The sequence below is a fragment of the Barbus barbus genome (assembly GCF_936440315.1).
Source record: "Barbus barbus genome assembly, chromosome: 40".
NCBI classification, from domain to species: Eukaryota; Metazoa; Chordata; class Actinopteri; order Cypriniformes; family Cyprinidae; genus Barbus; species Barbus barbus.
In genome coordinates, this window is record NC_136718.1 from 15,718,967 (window position 1) to 15,734,960 (window position 15,994).

The 15,994-nt window shown below is 37.9% G+C and overlaps 1 protein-coding gene across 22 annotated transcripts in view; it reads right to left on the reverse strand.

Annotated features, from left to right (window-relative positions):
* Positions 1 to 15,994, reverse strand: part of LOC306859962 (basement membrane-specific heparan sulfate proteoglycan core protein-like) — a 101,347-nt gene that overhangs the window by 37,107 nt on the left and 48,246 nt on the right. For all 22 annotated transcript variants that reach the window (XM_079401406.1, XM_079401404.1, XM_079401405.1 and 19 more), the window contains 20 exons: positions 15,438 to 15,604; positions 14,999 to 15,178; positions 14,533 to 14,729; positions 14,097 to 14,241; positions 13,864 to 13,991; positions 13,645 to 13,731; positions 13,464 to 13,528; positions 13,136 to 13,197; positions 12,636 to 12,776; positions 12,374 to 12,547; positions 12,081 to 12,260; positions 11,416 to 11,534; positions 11,131 to 11,242; positions 10,748 to 10,858; positions 5,842 to 5,966; positions 5,642 to 5,722; positions 1,783 to 1,841; positions 1,568 to 1,632; positions 1,346 to 1,486; positions 1,076 to 1,267 (listed from right to left, as the gene is read on the reverse strand). In XM_079401406.1, coding sequence (XP_079257532.1) covers positions 1,076 to 1,267; positions 1,346 to 1,486; positions 1,568 to 1,632; positions 1,783 to 1,841; positions 5,642 to 5,722; positions 5,842 to 5,966; positions 10,748 to 10,858; positions 11,131 to 11,242; positions 11,416 to 11,534; positions 12,081 to 12,260; positions 12,374 to 12,547; positions 12,636 to 12,776; positions 13,136 to 13,197; positions 13,464 to 13,528; positions 13,645 to 13,731; positions 13,864 to 13,991; positions 14,097 to 14,241; positions 14,533 to 14,729; positions 14,999 to 15,178; positions 15,438 to 15,604 — 2,531 coding nt within the window. The remainder of the gene's footprint in view (positions 1 to 1,075; positions 1,268 to 1,345; positions 1,487 to 1,567; positions 1,633 to 1,782; positions 1,842 to 5,641; positions 5,723 to 5,841; positions 5,967 to 10,747; positions 10,859 to 11,130; positions 11,243 to 11,415; positions 11,535 to 12,080; positions 12,261 to 12,373; positions 12,548 to 12,635; positions 12,777 to 13,135; positions 13,198 to 13,463; positions 13,529 to 13,644; positions 13,732 to 13,863; positions 13,992 to 14,096; positions 14,242 to 14,532; positions 14,730 to 14,998; positions 15,179 to 15,437; positions 15,605 to 15,994) is intronic.

The following is a 15,994-nucleotide window of genomic DNA, read 5'->3' on the forward strand; positions in this document are numbered from 1 at the left end:
GTGAAACAGAAGGGTGCCACACAGTGCCTATAGAATTCAGGTCAGGTCAGTAAAAGTGAACTAATACCTCAATGAATCTTTTGGACCTTAAGAGGTCTTTACCCATATCGTTCATTAGCTGCCATACAGCGACGTCCTTTCTCAGTTGGTCCTTTATCCATGATGAGTCTCTCTAGTTTTGTGAATAAAGCAATTTCTGTAATCTCGATACAAAAGCTAGATTATAAACTAATGAATTACAAACAACTAGTTACTTTTGTGTAACATTTCTGTTCGACTTGTATTTGCATATAATTTAAAGAAAAGTAAAACGCCACTTTCATGAGTCATTTCATTTTTTACGACTTTGATAATGACATTTTTTCCAGACACCACAGTGAACAGTGAACCCTCAATTCTTAATAATTCAATAAATTCTAAAACAACAAAAAAGTGACCACATGGTGTTACTAGGTGTCAACAGGGCCTTAGTATGAAGTCAGAATGGATCTACGATGAAATCCCATGCACTTCAAATCATGATCAAGGCAAAATAAAATCATAACGAGTAAATTTGCAAAACATTCTAAAAAGATCAATGCACAGACGATCCATTCATGCATCATTCTAATTCTAGAAATACAGCAGGCCAAATCAAAACATCAGACACACTCGATCACTCGCTGAACCTGCAAAGATTACCTCGTGTGCTCGTCTAGTCCGAGCAGAGTAAGCCTTCTAAAAATGGCAAGTACATTCAGAAACACTTAAATCAGTGTATCACATCCAAAACAAGGGAAAAAATCTAAATAATAGACACAGTCAAATTAAGCCTAAGCAAACTCAATTTGTTAATACTAGTAGCTACTATAGCCTTTGTGTACACTCCAACCACTATGAAAACATTTCTAAGCTGCAGAAGAGCTGCCCTGACTAAGTACATTTTGGAAGAAAAGGTTTTGGCAGCACGCATTTGCAGAAAGAAATCCATTTGAAGAGAAATCAAAGCAGGAGAAGATATTTCAAGATAGAAAGTAAGCAAACAGAAACGAAGGCTTGTAAGAACGATAAAATACATAACGCTGCCAAACTCTACCTTGTCTCCCTGATAGGCGTTGGGTAACTGCCAATAGTGGGGCTCTTGTCCAAGATAGTTAAAGTTAGTGTAGGAGAGTTGTGTTCCATCTGTGGACAGCTCGATGGAGAAGCCACTGTCAATGCGGTTGGTGCGCTGGCGGTTTACAAGAGCAAAACCTTGGTAGTTGCCAGGGGCGAAAACAGTGGAAACCTGGAGAAAAAAGACAGAAAATTAACATATGCCTATACAGACTGATGAAAAGCGCTGGTGTAACTCATTGGGCCTTACCACATCTCTATAATGCCTGGAGCTGGAGCACTGCTGGGTGACGCCCATGCAGAAGCAGGACAGGCAGCCATCTTTGTTAGCAGGACTGAGGTAGAAGGTCCCTTGCTTGCAAGTGGAACATGTTGACCCCTCAACGTTCATCTGAGTACAAACAAGTATGTTTCAAAACTGAGTTTTTATAATTGTGATGCAAGTAACACACATAAATATTTATTTTCTTACCTTGCAGTGACAGATTCCATTTGCACTACATCCTTCGCTACCACTTTGGTCACAACGGTAACAATCTATAAACATACTTTGTCTTGAAATCACATTTAATTTGGTAAAAAATGGGTAACATTTTAATGTAGGAGGAATTTTATATATTTTTTTTATTATTATAATTTTAAGAATAATTTTTACAGTACATTATCTTTGCCAAAAGTAGCCATTACCGCTGTCTGGAGTGCATCTTTGTCCAAGTTGAGGATTGCCAGTATATCCTGAGGCACATCTGAGGAAAAAATAGACAACACCTTGGAAAAACTGTTTCAGAATGTCATGCAGTAAAAATAAAACCACATTAGGAATTAACAGAAACATGACAGGACCTGCCATGAACATTAAGAGTGTATTTATGACTGCTATGACCTGCGAGTCACACTTCTTTGAGAATATGATTAATGCATAGAGCTTCTTCAAATATTTCCTGAACTCACTTTGATTTAAGCACAGATTATTGGTTCAAAAAGAAAAAATTAAGTTGGGGAAAAGTCATTCGTAACGAGGGATATCTTAAAAAAAAACATGACATGTATATGCGTAAAATGCTCAGGCGAATGATATGAGTTTAAATGAACATTTCATGTTTGGTTAATGAAGCGTTACTGGAGCTTGTGGTTGTGGAAGTACATTAGACAGAAAAGATGTTTCAAAACAATGGCTTACTCTATAACAAAAAATACCCAATATCAAGAAAATACTTTGGAAAACAACCAACGTGGATGCTTAACACATGACATGAAATGTTTGTGCATGTACAAGCAGTTATTGATCGTCAGATTCTCGTTTGGCAAACCACAAGAAAAGCAAAAGAGCAAACCCCTGACATTAGTATCTTTTAATGGCCACCACAACAGAAATATTAGACCACATATAACAGAGGATCCATAGCATAATATCATGCTTCCAAGTTCAAAAAATGAATAAATTACAGCCATGAATGCTCTCAACATCCAGCAGATGTTGAGTCGTTCTCACTTTGAAAAACTACTTTGCTGAACAGAGACAGACTGAAATAAATAAAGCCAAAGACAAACAGAAGGACCCAATCAAAGTGTCTAAGAGCATAAAACCACCTTATCCCCAAGCTTGTGGAAGCTGAGGAACTTGACAGAAAGTCTTACCTGGTAAATCGAGGTTCCAAGGTAGTCCAGACTAATACATTATACACTAATACAATACAATACAACTCAATACACAAATACATCAACAAACCTTTTAAACGTATACTGCTGAAAATACATAATATTTGTCATATTTGCCAAACTGAGGTTTTATATTGATTGAGTTCACAAACTTAAGACAATAAGATGAGTAGATGAGGAAAAATGCACAACATAATGTCTGACTCCTAAGCAGGCAAAATAATTTAAACAGTGAAACCAAGACATCACATAACAATATTAAAACATTATTTCCATAATTCTGCTGAGAACATCAGGAATGGATCAGATTATTAAATAAAAATACAAAGTACCACATGCCTAGTTTACAACATGCTTGGTTTATAAGAATGATGTAATATCACTTTTGCATCATCGTTTGTGTTCAAACCTCAAGCCTCAATATTCAACACATTTTAAATAGTTCATATGGGACTAAAAGAAGAAAAACAGGTCCAATGAAAATTTTAAATGATACAATAATTAATATAATGTCTAGTAATCAGGAATGATTTTGATGGGAATTGCCAGCCTTCCAAGAACAATATGAAGGTTCTCGTCCTGTTTTAGCATAGATCTTGTTAATGTTTTTTGGCCCCTGTTGCTCTTCATGATGATGTCTAAAATATTAATGGTTTTAGATGTGTTGCTCCGAGTTGATTTTCTTGGAGTAGTTATTTTTACTTTGGGTTTGGATGAGTGTAATCTTTTCTTGTCAGTTGATTTACTAGAAGCAGTTGTGTAGGTAAACTCCTCAGGTTGGCTGGACCTAAAGTCTCTTGCTTCATGAGAAGGAACTAACTGATTTTGCTTAGAAGACTTAGTCTTAGAATGTCTTCTCTTTGTTTGGACATTGTGAGAAGGTTTGCTGATGTTTGTGGCTTCTTTGGATGGTCTTGCTTCCAAATTATTTCTTTGTGTTGATTTGGATGATTTTTTTGAAGGAACAGGTGCCACTTTTTGTGGTTTGCTTGATGACTTGGAAGATTTAGCTGTGATTTTTGTATGCGATGGAGGAGGAATCTGAAATTTAGTTGCAGATTCTTCTTTTCCTTGTGGCTTTGTAGGTGAACGGGATAGTTGGTCATGTTTCCTTGTAGCTTTTTGAGACTTACCATTTACTTTTGGACCACTTTTGTGGTGTTTTAGAGGAGTTAGGGAAAATTCAATTGGTGCCTTTCTTTTTTGTTGATTCTGTTGATTCTGTTCATTGGAGGTGACCAAGGTTGAAGTCCTTTCAGATGATGTAGTAAGGGGAAGGCTGCCAATACCTTTGGTAACTGTTGATCTCCTAGAAGATTTACTATGATATTTGTTGTCTGCCTTTGATGTGAAATTGGTTTCAATGTCTCTTCTTGTTGATATTGGTTGGATCCTTTTAGTTGAGAACTTTGCTTGCCTCTTAGTTGAACTTTCATCCATCTGGGAACGGCCAGATACAAAGCTAGTTGTTGAGATAGCACGAGGAGTTGGCAGGGTTTTGGGAATAACAGTTCTCCTCTGAAATCCGCTGGTAGACATGCGAGTAGTCCTAGCTGTAGTCAAGGCTGGAATCAGGGTGGTAGCAACCACAGCGGTTTCTTTACGATCCTGTGGTGGACGTGCCATATGACGTGCACGTTTGACTTTGTCTAACTCTTGCGCTAGGGCAGTAAAGCCATCAATTAGTATCTCAAGTTTGTGTTCTAGTTTATTTAGTCTTGTTTTAATGTCTGTGTATTTGTTGGCCAACTCATTAATTCTGTCTTTCTGGTTTTTTGGAGACAAAACACTGGTTAGTGTCTTCAGTTGAGAGCTAAAGTGACTATGCTGCTTCCTTATGTTCTCGAGGCTGTCTTTCATGTCCAATGTGTTGCTCTCAAGCATACTGAGGCGCTGGTTGAAATGATTTGTGTGCATCCTCAAGAGCAGCCGGAAGCTCTGCTGTCGCGCCTCAGGACTTGGTGTGTAACCCAGGGGCCCACGAGTCCAACGGTGACTTAAACTTCGTATAGTTGTTGACGGCAAAGATCTTGTAGTTCTTTCAGGTCCTGAAATGCTACTACCTTCTCTACTATCAAAATATTCTTCAATGTCATGGTCAGTTGTATCCAGAACTTGCTTCTTCCCAGTGCTGAGGTAGAAAGCATCATCACATGTAGTGGGGAGGAAACCTTTTGATCCTTCAAGGTAAAAGTCTCCGCAGTTGGAAATGCTGAGAGCCATGATGAGACAGGGCAAGTTGGAACCAAATTTTTTCAAAAATATAAGCAATTTGTTTTTTATCCCACACACCCAAAAGCTTTTGCCCTCTGAGCAAGTGACAAGAATCCAAAATCCATGTCATCAACTTGTTTATGCTTCAGTATGGGAAGCATAAACAACCCTAGAGACCCACAAATGTCTAGAAGAAGAGTTTGAAATAAGAAAAAGTTGCTCAAAATGCAGCAAAGGCTTTACAAAGATGCACTAAAGCGTTAAAACAAGTGACATTATGCAACTAATTACTTCAACACCTTCAAAAAGACATCTCAGCCTTGCTGACAGTAAGGAGGAAACTTTACTCTCACAGTAGAGAAGTGAAACATTTATGCTTGAAAAAGGTGCCTTTTGCAGATGTACAATACATTAATATTTTAATCACCACTTCTAAACTCCTCCAAAAAAAGCCTTCAGACATTGACACTTGGTATGGGTGGCACTGATTCAAGGCTTGCTTCTCCCATACCACTAGACAAATGCCATTCAAATCACAAATGGTTGAAGATATGCTGGAAAGCAACAGACACATGCTTTCTGGCAGTAGATAAAGGAATGCCAATCACCAGTTTGTCCAGCCCAGCTTTACTGAATGAGAGGTTTGCCCTCTCACTGGACCATAGACACTTACCTTTCACAGCGTCTTCCAGTATAACCAGCAGGACATTCACATGTGGGCTGTCCATCTGAGTCCAAGTAACAAGATGAAGGCCTTTGGAAGAAGAGAAGTATTAGATCGGACAAATATGAATTATACGTTATGCCTAAAGGATAACCCCTTTATATGAAAAAAATGTCTTTGATAAAGTTAATAGAGAAAGGCAAACTCACTGGCTACTGGAGTGTCCTAGACAAGGACAGGGTCTACATGCCTGTGGATCACCAGTCTTTGGATTTCCATAGAAACCAGGGAGGCAGTTTTCACAACGGCGCCCAACTGTGTTATGTAGGCAATTCTAAAACAGGGAAAAAGGGAAAGTGTCATAAATCACTCTAGATTAGGAATGGTTCAACTAGTCAGGATAGTGTATTTTTTCTTATATATTTCGGTAATACAGACTTTCTTGACTAGTGATCCAATAACCCACTAGTTGATTAATAAGGAATTCGTTTTTTTATTCATATAAATGTTAATCATATAATTTTTTTGATCTTTAATTAAGTTGGCTTGAGAAAGCCAACTTACTGAAATGGTATTTAAACTTATTATTATTCTGAGACTAAAATCTACAACTCTAACTCCTCCTAGAGCTTTAACTCTACAAACTCAGCCCAGATCTTCAGACTGATCTCACTTAGGGTGCTTTCAGACCTGTAGATCGTTTGCTCCGAAACAGGGATTAATTTGTTACATTGTTGCATTTTCTTCTTGGTTCGGTTCGCTTTCACACGGCAACATTGCAAAGCGTACCAAACTGTGTTTATGCAAGTCACATGTGAGTAAAGCTGTCCTCTTATTGGTCAGAGTTCACTTGTTTACGTTCCTCTGCGTCATTCATCAAGATGGATTGACAAGTTTGCTCCGCGGGCTTATTGCGGCTTTATAGCTGTCCTGGCAAACGCAAAACGAATGTAGCTGTCATTCCTCTCTAATATATCTATCTATATATAATTATATTTTCACAGATAAATAAATATATAAATATATATATACAGGTCCTTTTCAAAAAATTAGCATATTGTGATAAAGTTCATTATTTTCTGTAATGTACTGATAAACATTAGACTTTCATATGTTTTAGATTCATTACAACACAACTGAAGTAGTTCAAGCCTTTTATTGTTTTAATATTGATGATTTTGGCATACAGCTCACGAAAACCCAAAATTCCTATCTCAAAAAATTCGCATATTTCATCCGACCAATAAAAGAAAAGTGTTTTTAATACAAAAAAAGTCAACCTTCAAATAATTATGTTCAGTTATGCACTCAATACTTGGTCGGGAATCCTTTTGCAGAAATGACTGCTTCAATGCGGCGTGGCATGGAGGCAATCAGCCTGTGGCACTGCTGAGGTGTTATGGAGGCCCAGGATGCTTCGATAGCGGCCTTAAGCTCATCCAGAGTGTTGGGTCTTGCGTCTCTCAACTTTCTCTTCACAATATCCCACAGATTCTCTATGGGGTTCAGGTCAGGAGAGTTGGCAGGCCAATTGAGCACAGTAATACCATGGTCAGTAAACCATTTACCAGTGGTTTTGGCACTGTGAGCAGGTGCCAGGTCGTGCTGAAAAATGAAATCTTCATCTCCATAAAGCTTTTCAGCAGATGGAAGCATGAAGTGCTCCAAAATCTCCTGATAGCTAGCTGCATTGACCCTGCCCTTGATAAAACACAGTGGACCAACACCAACAGCTGACATGGCACCCCAGACCATCACTGACTGTGGGTACTTGACACTGGACTTCAGGCATTTTGGCATGTCCCTCTCCCCAGTCTTCCTCCAGACTCTGGCACCTTGATTTCCGAATGACATGCAAAATTTGCTTTCATCCGAAAAAAGTACTTTGGACCACTGAGCAACAGTCCAGTGCTGCTTCTCTGTAGCCCAGGTCAGGCGCTTCTGCCGCTGTTTCTGGTTCAAAAGTGGCTTGACCTGGGGAATGCGGCACCTGTAGCCCATTTCCTGCACACGCCTGTACACGGTGGCTCTGGATGTTTCTACTCCAGACTCAGTCCACTGCTTCCGCAGGTCCCCCAAGGTCTGGAATCGGTCCTTCTCCACAATCTTCCTCAGGGTCCGGTCACCTCTTCTCGTTGTGCTGCGTTTTCTGCCACACTTTTTCCTTCCCACAGACTTCCCACTGAGGTGCCTTGATACAGCACTCTGGGAACAGCCTATTCGTTCAGAAATTTCTTTCTGTGTCTTACCCTCTTGCTTGAGGGTGTCAATGATGGCTTTCTGGACAGCAGTCAGGTCGGCAGTCTTACCCATGATTGCGGTTTTGAGTAATGAACCAGGCTGGGAGTTTTTAAAAGCCTCAGGAATCTTTTGCAGGTGTTTAAAGTTAATTAGTTGATTCAGATGATTAGGTTAATAGCTCGTTTAGAGAACCTTTTCATGATATGCTAATTTTTTGAGATAGGAATTTTGGGTTTTCATGAGCTGTATGCCAAAATCATCAATATTAAAACAATAAAAGGCTTGAACTACTTCAGTTGTGTTGTAATGAATCTAAAATATATGAAAGTCTAATGTTTATCAGTACATTACAGAAAATAATGAACTTTATCACAATATGCTAATTTTTTGAAAAGGACCTGTATATATATATATATATATATATATATATATATATATATATATATATATATATATATATATATATATATATATATATATATATATATATATATATATATATATATACATATATACATACACGTATATATATATACACACACACACACACAGCATATATATAGTGAAAATCTAATCTGTGAATGCAAGTGATATATATATATCTATTTTTTTGATATTGTGCAGTTGCTTTGACACAATTTACATTGTTACAAGCGCTATGTGAAATAAAGGTGACTTGACTTTTCTGGGTACTCAAAACGCTTGACTGCTAGACACAAAAAACACTGACTCCTGCTTTTTATATAACATATTTCCCGTTATGAATTATGATACCGCTTGGTTCGTTGGTCCGGATTGCTTTCTCACCACAAACGAACTGCTCCAGGGTTCGTTTGAAAGCGTGCCAAGACCACCTCTTCAAGGAGGTCTCGGTACGCTTGTTTGGTCTGCTTTTGGTGCGCACCCGAGTGCGATTGCTGCTTTCTCACCTGCCCAAACGAACCGCACCAAGAAAGAAAACGAACTCTAGTGCGAATCAACCGAACTAAATGAGGCAGGTCTGAAAGCACCCTTAGTGTGCTATATCTTTTCTAACTGATCGGATTTATGGTTTTCATAAAAATGAAGATTAAAAATCATAAAAATCCTATTGACTTACATTGACGGAATGTTCAGATGAGCCAAGACTATTCAAACTTCAACTGTCAAAATTCAAATCTAAACACACTGAAGCCTATTAGACTCAATCAGACTTCCCTTCTATGTACTATTTCTCACCCATTCAAACTCATCTATCTATAATCTGACTATCTATCCTAGCGACATGCTAATAACTTGTCAATCATGCTACCAACATGCTAGTCACTTGCTAATCATGTTAGCGACATGCTAATAGCATGCTAATCATGCTATAAACATGCTAGCGACATGCTAATCAATGCTAGCAACATGCTAATCATGTTAAAAACATGCTAGCGAGCATGCTAGTAACTTGTTAGTCGTGCTAGCAACATGCTAATCACTTGCTAATCATGCTAGCGACATGCTAGTAACATGTTAATCATGTTAGAAACATGCTAACGACATGCTAATCATGCTAGAAACATGCTTGTGACATGCTAGTAACATGCTGAGCATGCTAGTAACTTGTTAGTATGCTAGTAACTTGTTAATCATGCTAGCAACATGCTAGCAACATGCTAATCCCTTGCTAATCTTGCTAACATGCCAGTAACAAGCTAGCGAGCATGCTAGTAACTTTTTAGTCATGCTAGCAACATGCTAATCACTTGCTAATCACTTGCTAATTATGCTAACGACTTGCTAGTAGCATGCTAATCATGCTAGCAACATGCTAGTTACTTGTTAATCATGCTAGCAACATGCTAATCATGCTAGAAACATGTTAGCGACATGCTAATCATAATTTCTGACAGACTGTATTGCCTTTAAAACATTCCAACTTTAAGCTTTTAAAACTACTTTAAACTTCAAACCATTTCAGACTGCAAACCATCAAACTTAAAACTTTTTTAAACTTTCTGGTCCGGCTTTCTCAAGCCAACTTAAAGTTTGTCTCGACAAACTTTTTTATCTAGTTTTATTTATGATAGTCGAACAGTCAACCATTTATCCAATAACTATTTCATTATTCAGGCTGATCAGTTTGAGGAGTTAGATAGCATTGATTTGTTTTGATTTTAGTTTAGCCATGATAGTCAACCAGTAATCCAATAACTGACTAATTACTGTAATTACTGAGGATGACTAGTTTATGAAGATTTTTTTATATAACTTTAGCATTGATTTTATTTTTCCACAATGGACAACTAGTGAACCAGTCGTGCAATAACCAACTCAATTATTGAAGTTGACTAAGTTTATGGAGTTTTTTCTTTAAATGTATACTTATAGCTTTGATTTAGTTTTTCAGTCGTCAACTAGTCGGTTATCAGATTACGGATCGACTAGTTGTAGTAAAATTGTAGTAAAAATACAATTGTTACAGTTTTGATTTTATTCTTAATAAACGACCAGTCATCTGACTTGTTAATTACTGAGGTTGAGTAATTTATGGGGGTTCATTTCTTTTATATACTTATTGCTTTTATTTTTTATTTTAATTATTTTTTTTCACAGTGGTCATCTAGTTGACTTGTCATTCAATAACTGACTAGTGAATTGGTGAGGTTGACTCCTTTTTTTTGTTAGATATGCTTTCTTTAACTGTTTCTGAACAAACTCCCTGCTAAGAAACAAGTCAAATCCAGCCTAATTATACAGGGCTTCCAGTTACAACTGATTAGTCAACTAGTAAAGGCAACTGACCGACTAGTTGATTTTGAATATGTTGTTTTGTGCATCCCTACTTCATACAAACTCCATAAATCATCCAAGAACAGCATAATGACTGCAATGGAAAGGTTAACACACCAAGCAATCTCCAGTCTCTGAGTCACAGCCGCTGGCGTGCCCGTGGCAGTCACATTTCTCACAGGTGCCAAGATAAAGTCCAGGTGTACGGGTGTAGCCGACATCACAGTCCTGCAAACAATGGGTGAGTCAGAGGTGTCTGGGTTCACAGGTGTCTATGGATGAAACTCTGCAACCATTCTATTCATTGACATAGAGCTTTAGAGCTAAAATGTTCCATGAGTTGCTAAGAACTTCCATTTAGAGATCAAGAAAAATAAATAAAAGGCTGTTATTAACTTGACAGGCAGAACCTCTGCTTTAGGGGAAGGTTTTTGCATCAACTCAGGCTGACACAAGTTCACACAGACAGAGTGTTGCTATTTAAAGTTAAAGCAATATACCTGGCAAGAAGGTCCTGTGTATCCTTGAGGGCAGGCGCACTCCTCCACCTCTAGAGCTCTCTCGTTTCCTGTAGAGTGGGGCACTGCAATGCCCATTTGTATACTGGAGATACTAAACAGGAGAGATTGAGATTAAGCACTAATATCCTGTTCACAAAATCAGTTAAGCGACAGATAGGAACCTAACAGGATAATGTGACACCATCTAGAGGATGCATACATAAAGGACATCAAAAGTCAATGAATAATAAATGAGCAAGAGCAAAATTAAAAGTGCAAAATTACCTGCTCTCAGCCATATTGTCTGCATAAGTGGCTCTGATCATAAAGACATTGATATCGGCCAAAGCCATCAACAGGTGCTCTCTAGTACATGGCTGTCCATCTGACCGTCTCCATGCAGACTGGGGGGGATTACAGGCAATAAAAATTAATATAACAAATCAAGCTAGATCAAGTTTCACCTAATGGTCTTTAAAAAAATTCTAATTTTTTTTTTTAAATGTATTTTATTTTTTTTATGTAACATTATTTCAAATACAACATTTATTTGAAATATGAAATGCATTTATAAGAATATAAACAAATGAATTATTATTATTAATATTAATTTAAAATATAATGTACACATTAAATTTATTTGCAAATATATTTTAATTACTATTTTTTTGTTAAAATGCTATATTTATTGTGAATAAATTCATTATGATTAAGATGATTACTGATTATTAATATATTTGAAATATAAAATTTACTTTTATAAATACAAACTATTTATCATTATTATTATTACTAGCAGTAGTAGTGGTAAAAAATACAATTCATACATTATTAAATACAGCACTCAAAAATGTAACATATTAAACTTCTTCTTTGGACCACCTAATAAAGAGAAAACAAAAAACAGACACAAATCTAATTTAAAAAATACATATATATTTGCAACACACCTCTCTAAAAGGCACAGTGATGGTGGCTGGTACTCTAGGCAGTGGTTTGGTCTGTGAATAATGTTCCAGGAAGATGCCATTGCCTTGGAGAACCACATCTGGTCGTCTATCAATCACTAGTGAACGAGCCTGCGGCTCATAACGCATCCTGTACTGCAGTTCTCCCCCATATGCTGTGACCTTTACGCAGGATAGGAAAACATGTTTTGGAAAGCAGCACACTGACACGTGCTATATTACCTGACAAAGGCCAAATTGTAAATATGGCATTGTACCGCACAGGATGTTCTCACCTTGTCCCCTCTAAAATTCTGAGGCAGGACCCAGTAGTAGATGTCATTAGGGATACTGGTGAAGGATCGGTACACCACCTCTGCACTGGCTCTCTGGGTGATGCCTTCAGAGATGGTCCTAGTGTTTGCTGCATTGGAAAGTGTGAAGAGCTGGCCATTGACACCACCTCGAACCTTCAGATTAACCAACAAATATAAGCAAAAAACATTAAACCACCTATTTTAAAGGTACAACTATGACAAGATTAGAGGATGTATTTACCTGATCTCTACTCCAGGTTGAACTGGCACACTGTTTAGTCACTCCCATACAGAAACACTGCAAGCAACCTTCAGGATTATCAGCCGCCAAATTAAAAGCGCCATTCTTACACTCATCGCAAAGAGCACCAACCACATTGGCCTGCACAACAGAAGAGCAAACACTGTTTGAACATTTATATATGTATATGTTTTCAACACTAATAATAAAGTTTCTTGAGCAGCAAATCAGCATATTAGAATGATTTCTGAAGGATCATGTGACACTGAAGACTGGAGTAATGGCTGCTTTGCTGTCACAGGAATAAATTACATTTAAAAATATATAATAATAGAAAACAGTTGTTTTAAATTGAACTTATATTTCAAAATATTACTATTTATTTTTGATTAAATAAATGCAGCTTAAAAGACTTCTGTCAAAAACATTAAAACGTCTTTCTGACCACAAACTTCTTAATGGTGGTGTATTAAAAAAGTAACTGTAATGCAATTTAATACCTTGCAATAGCATGGTTTGCTGATGGGATTGATGGTTCCTCTGTTATCACACTTGGTAATCGCTGAACAGGGATAAGAACACCATATGGTTGACAGTTACACCTGGAATGCTTTGAACATCCTGGTCACAAAGAGCTGGCATTCCAGCATGCAGTGCACTGAGTGTTAATCATTATATAAAGCTTCACTTGACCTTCAGGGCAAAATGAGGCAGAATTTCCAAGAAATTAAATAGCTTAAGGCAAACAAATAAATCTTGTGGCTATTATTAATCTAATAAATCATTTACTATCACAACAGTAAACAAAAACAAAGGAAAAATGCTCACGGCTAGCAGCAGGGATACACTGGCCGTTGGGCTGAAGAGGGTTGCCAACATACCCTTGAGCACATCTGTGGCAAAAAAAAAAAGACACAGATGACGACATATTTCTTATATACACATGCACTCAGAACCACAAAATGTAGTGTTAAAACAACAAGTATATGCAAACGAGCTGCTCCATTACTTCTCACAACGTCGCCCTGTATAACCAGGTCTGCAGGCGTCACATGTTGCCTGGTTGTCATGGTCCAGGAAGCAAGTATCAGAAAACCTTTGAACACATCAACATTTTGTTGTTTTGTCAAAATTCCATCCAAACAAATTGAATTACTATTTACTTTTTAAATAATATAGTATTATATTAGATTATTTTATATGATATACACAGGTTTGATATCTTTACCGTCGAGACGTCTCTGTGTATGGACAAGGACAGGGTTTGCAGTCATCATATCGTCCTCGACTTGGGTCACCAAAGTAGCCAGGCTTGCATTTGTCACACTGAGGTCCTTCTGTGTTATGCTGACAACTCTGTCACATAAGGTGACATTTACACCTTAGTGTGTGGCGTACAGTAATCTTCTGATGCAGTGTATAAGTTATCTACATACAGTATTTATAAAAACACATCCTTACCAGGCAGTGTCCACTAATAGGGTCACAGCCACTGGCATGGCCATTGCAGTTGCAGCCAGCACAGATACCTACGAAGGGTCCAGGTACCCGCTCGAAACCAGGGGAGCAGGACTCACAAGACAGGCCTGAATACCCAGCAGGACATCTGTGTGAGATCAACAATTTGCACAGATTAACACTTTCACATAGAATTCACCAGAATAACAAAATCAGCATCTGGACTAAGAAAACATTTGGCTTACTCTTAGCGTCCACAGAACATACAAAATTTTCAAACAGAAATAAAGCATTTGATGGTTTTAGCCAAAAACATGCAGTATAATCATTTTTATTCACAGGAACATGAATTCCCAGCACTGCGAGAGGTGATTTGAGAGGAGCCTTATATTTTCTGACAAGCCTGTAATCCTATCTGTTGATTTAAAGGCATACTAACCTGCACTCCTCCACGTCTCTCGGGTTCCCCTGCTGGGTGAACTCTTTGGTGGTGGTATCCATGCTGATGTCACTCAGGCCCACACTGGCCATGCGGTTGTCATAAATGGTGCGAATGTGGATGCTCTCCAAATTGGCCAAGGTCATCATGAGGTCATCACGAGTTACGGCTCGTCCTGAGGAGTGCTGCCAGTTTTCCTGAGACACAGAGACAGAGAGGTGAACCACCTCCCATAACACTAACAAGCAACATCTCTGCAGAACTATTTTAAACAAAAATTACTTTTGAGAAGAGATTTTTTTGGAATATAGTATAGTCTTACACCACTGTTTTAGCAGTGTAGAGCTGACAATACTGCAAATTCATTACAATTTTACACTTTAAAAACTGAGATTTTATTTGCTTTTTATTTTTTAGATCAAATAAAATAACCCTTATATGAGCAAGTGTATGCCATGTGGCTCACCTCTGTAAACTTGATCTGTCTATGGTTGATTTTGTCAGGTAAAGTGGGGTTGCCTCTACGGTAAATAAATTTCTGCCCGTTGCCGCTCAGCACAACATCAGGTTTCTCCTTTGGTTCCGATCCACCTCGCTGCAGTGAGTAACTCACCTTAAAATTCAGATAACCTCCATACAAGTCAACCTGTACAACACAGACACAGTGTCCAGAATACCAAGATACTGAAGCGCTTCAATTCATTTTTCACACATGCTTCCCAAGCTTTCCAAGACAATCAAGCTACCATATTTGAATATTAACAGTGACAGAGAGAGAAGCGACAGCTAATGATAGGGAGAAGATGGAAATGGGATTGCACAAAAACAGGAAGATGCAAATTATAATGTTTTATTGAGCTTCTATCTATATTTGTTCAGTTAAGTATTGTGGAGGGGAGAGAAACCTTGTTGCCCAGGAACTGGCGAGGCAGAGTCCAATAGGAGTCTTGATCAAGGAAACGGCGAGACAGATCCACTAGCTGGAACTCCTCACTCTCTGGATAGATCAACATCTGAGTGGAGGAGAGAGGTGGTTGGGTGCCTGGACGACTAGGAAATGACACATTGACTCCTGTGGATAAAACGATAGACAGACAGAGACAAACAGAAAAAGGTAGTGTATTATATTTTCAATACCAATGTATTTGTTCCTTTAAAGAGAGTTCACCCAAAAAGGAAAATTCTGTTAATGACTCACCCTCATGTCATTCCAAACATGTGAGACCTTCATTCATCTTTGGAACACAAATTAAGATATTTTTGATGAAATCCGAGAGCTTTCTGATCCTCCGTAGATGGCAATGTAACCACGTTCAAGGCCCAGAAAGGTAGTAAGGACATTGTTAAAATAGCCCATGTGACATCAGTGGTTCGACCATAATTTTATGAAGCTACGAATACTTTTTGTGCGCAAAGAAAACTAAAATAATTACTTTATTAAACAATTTCTTCCATGTTAATC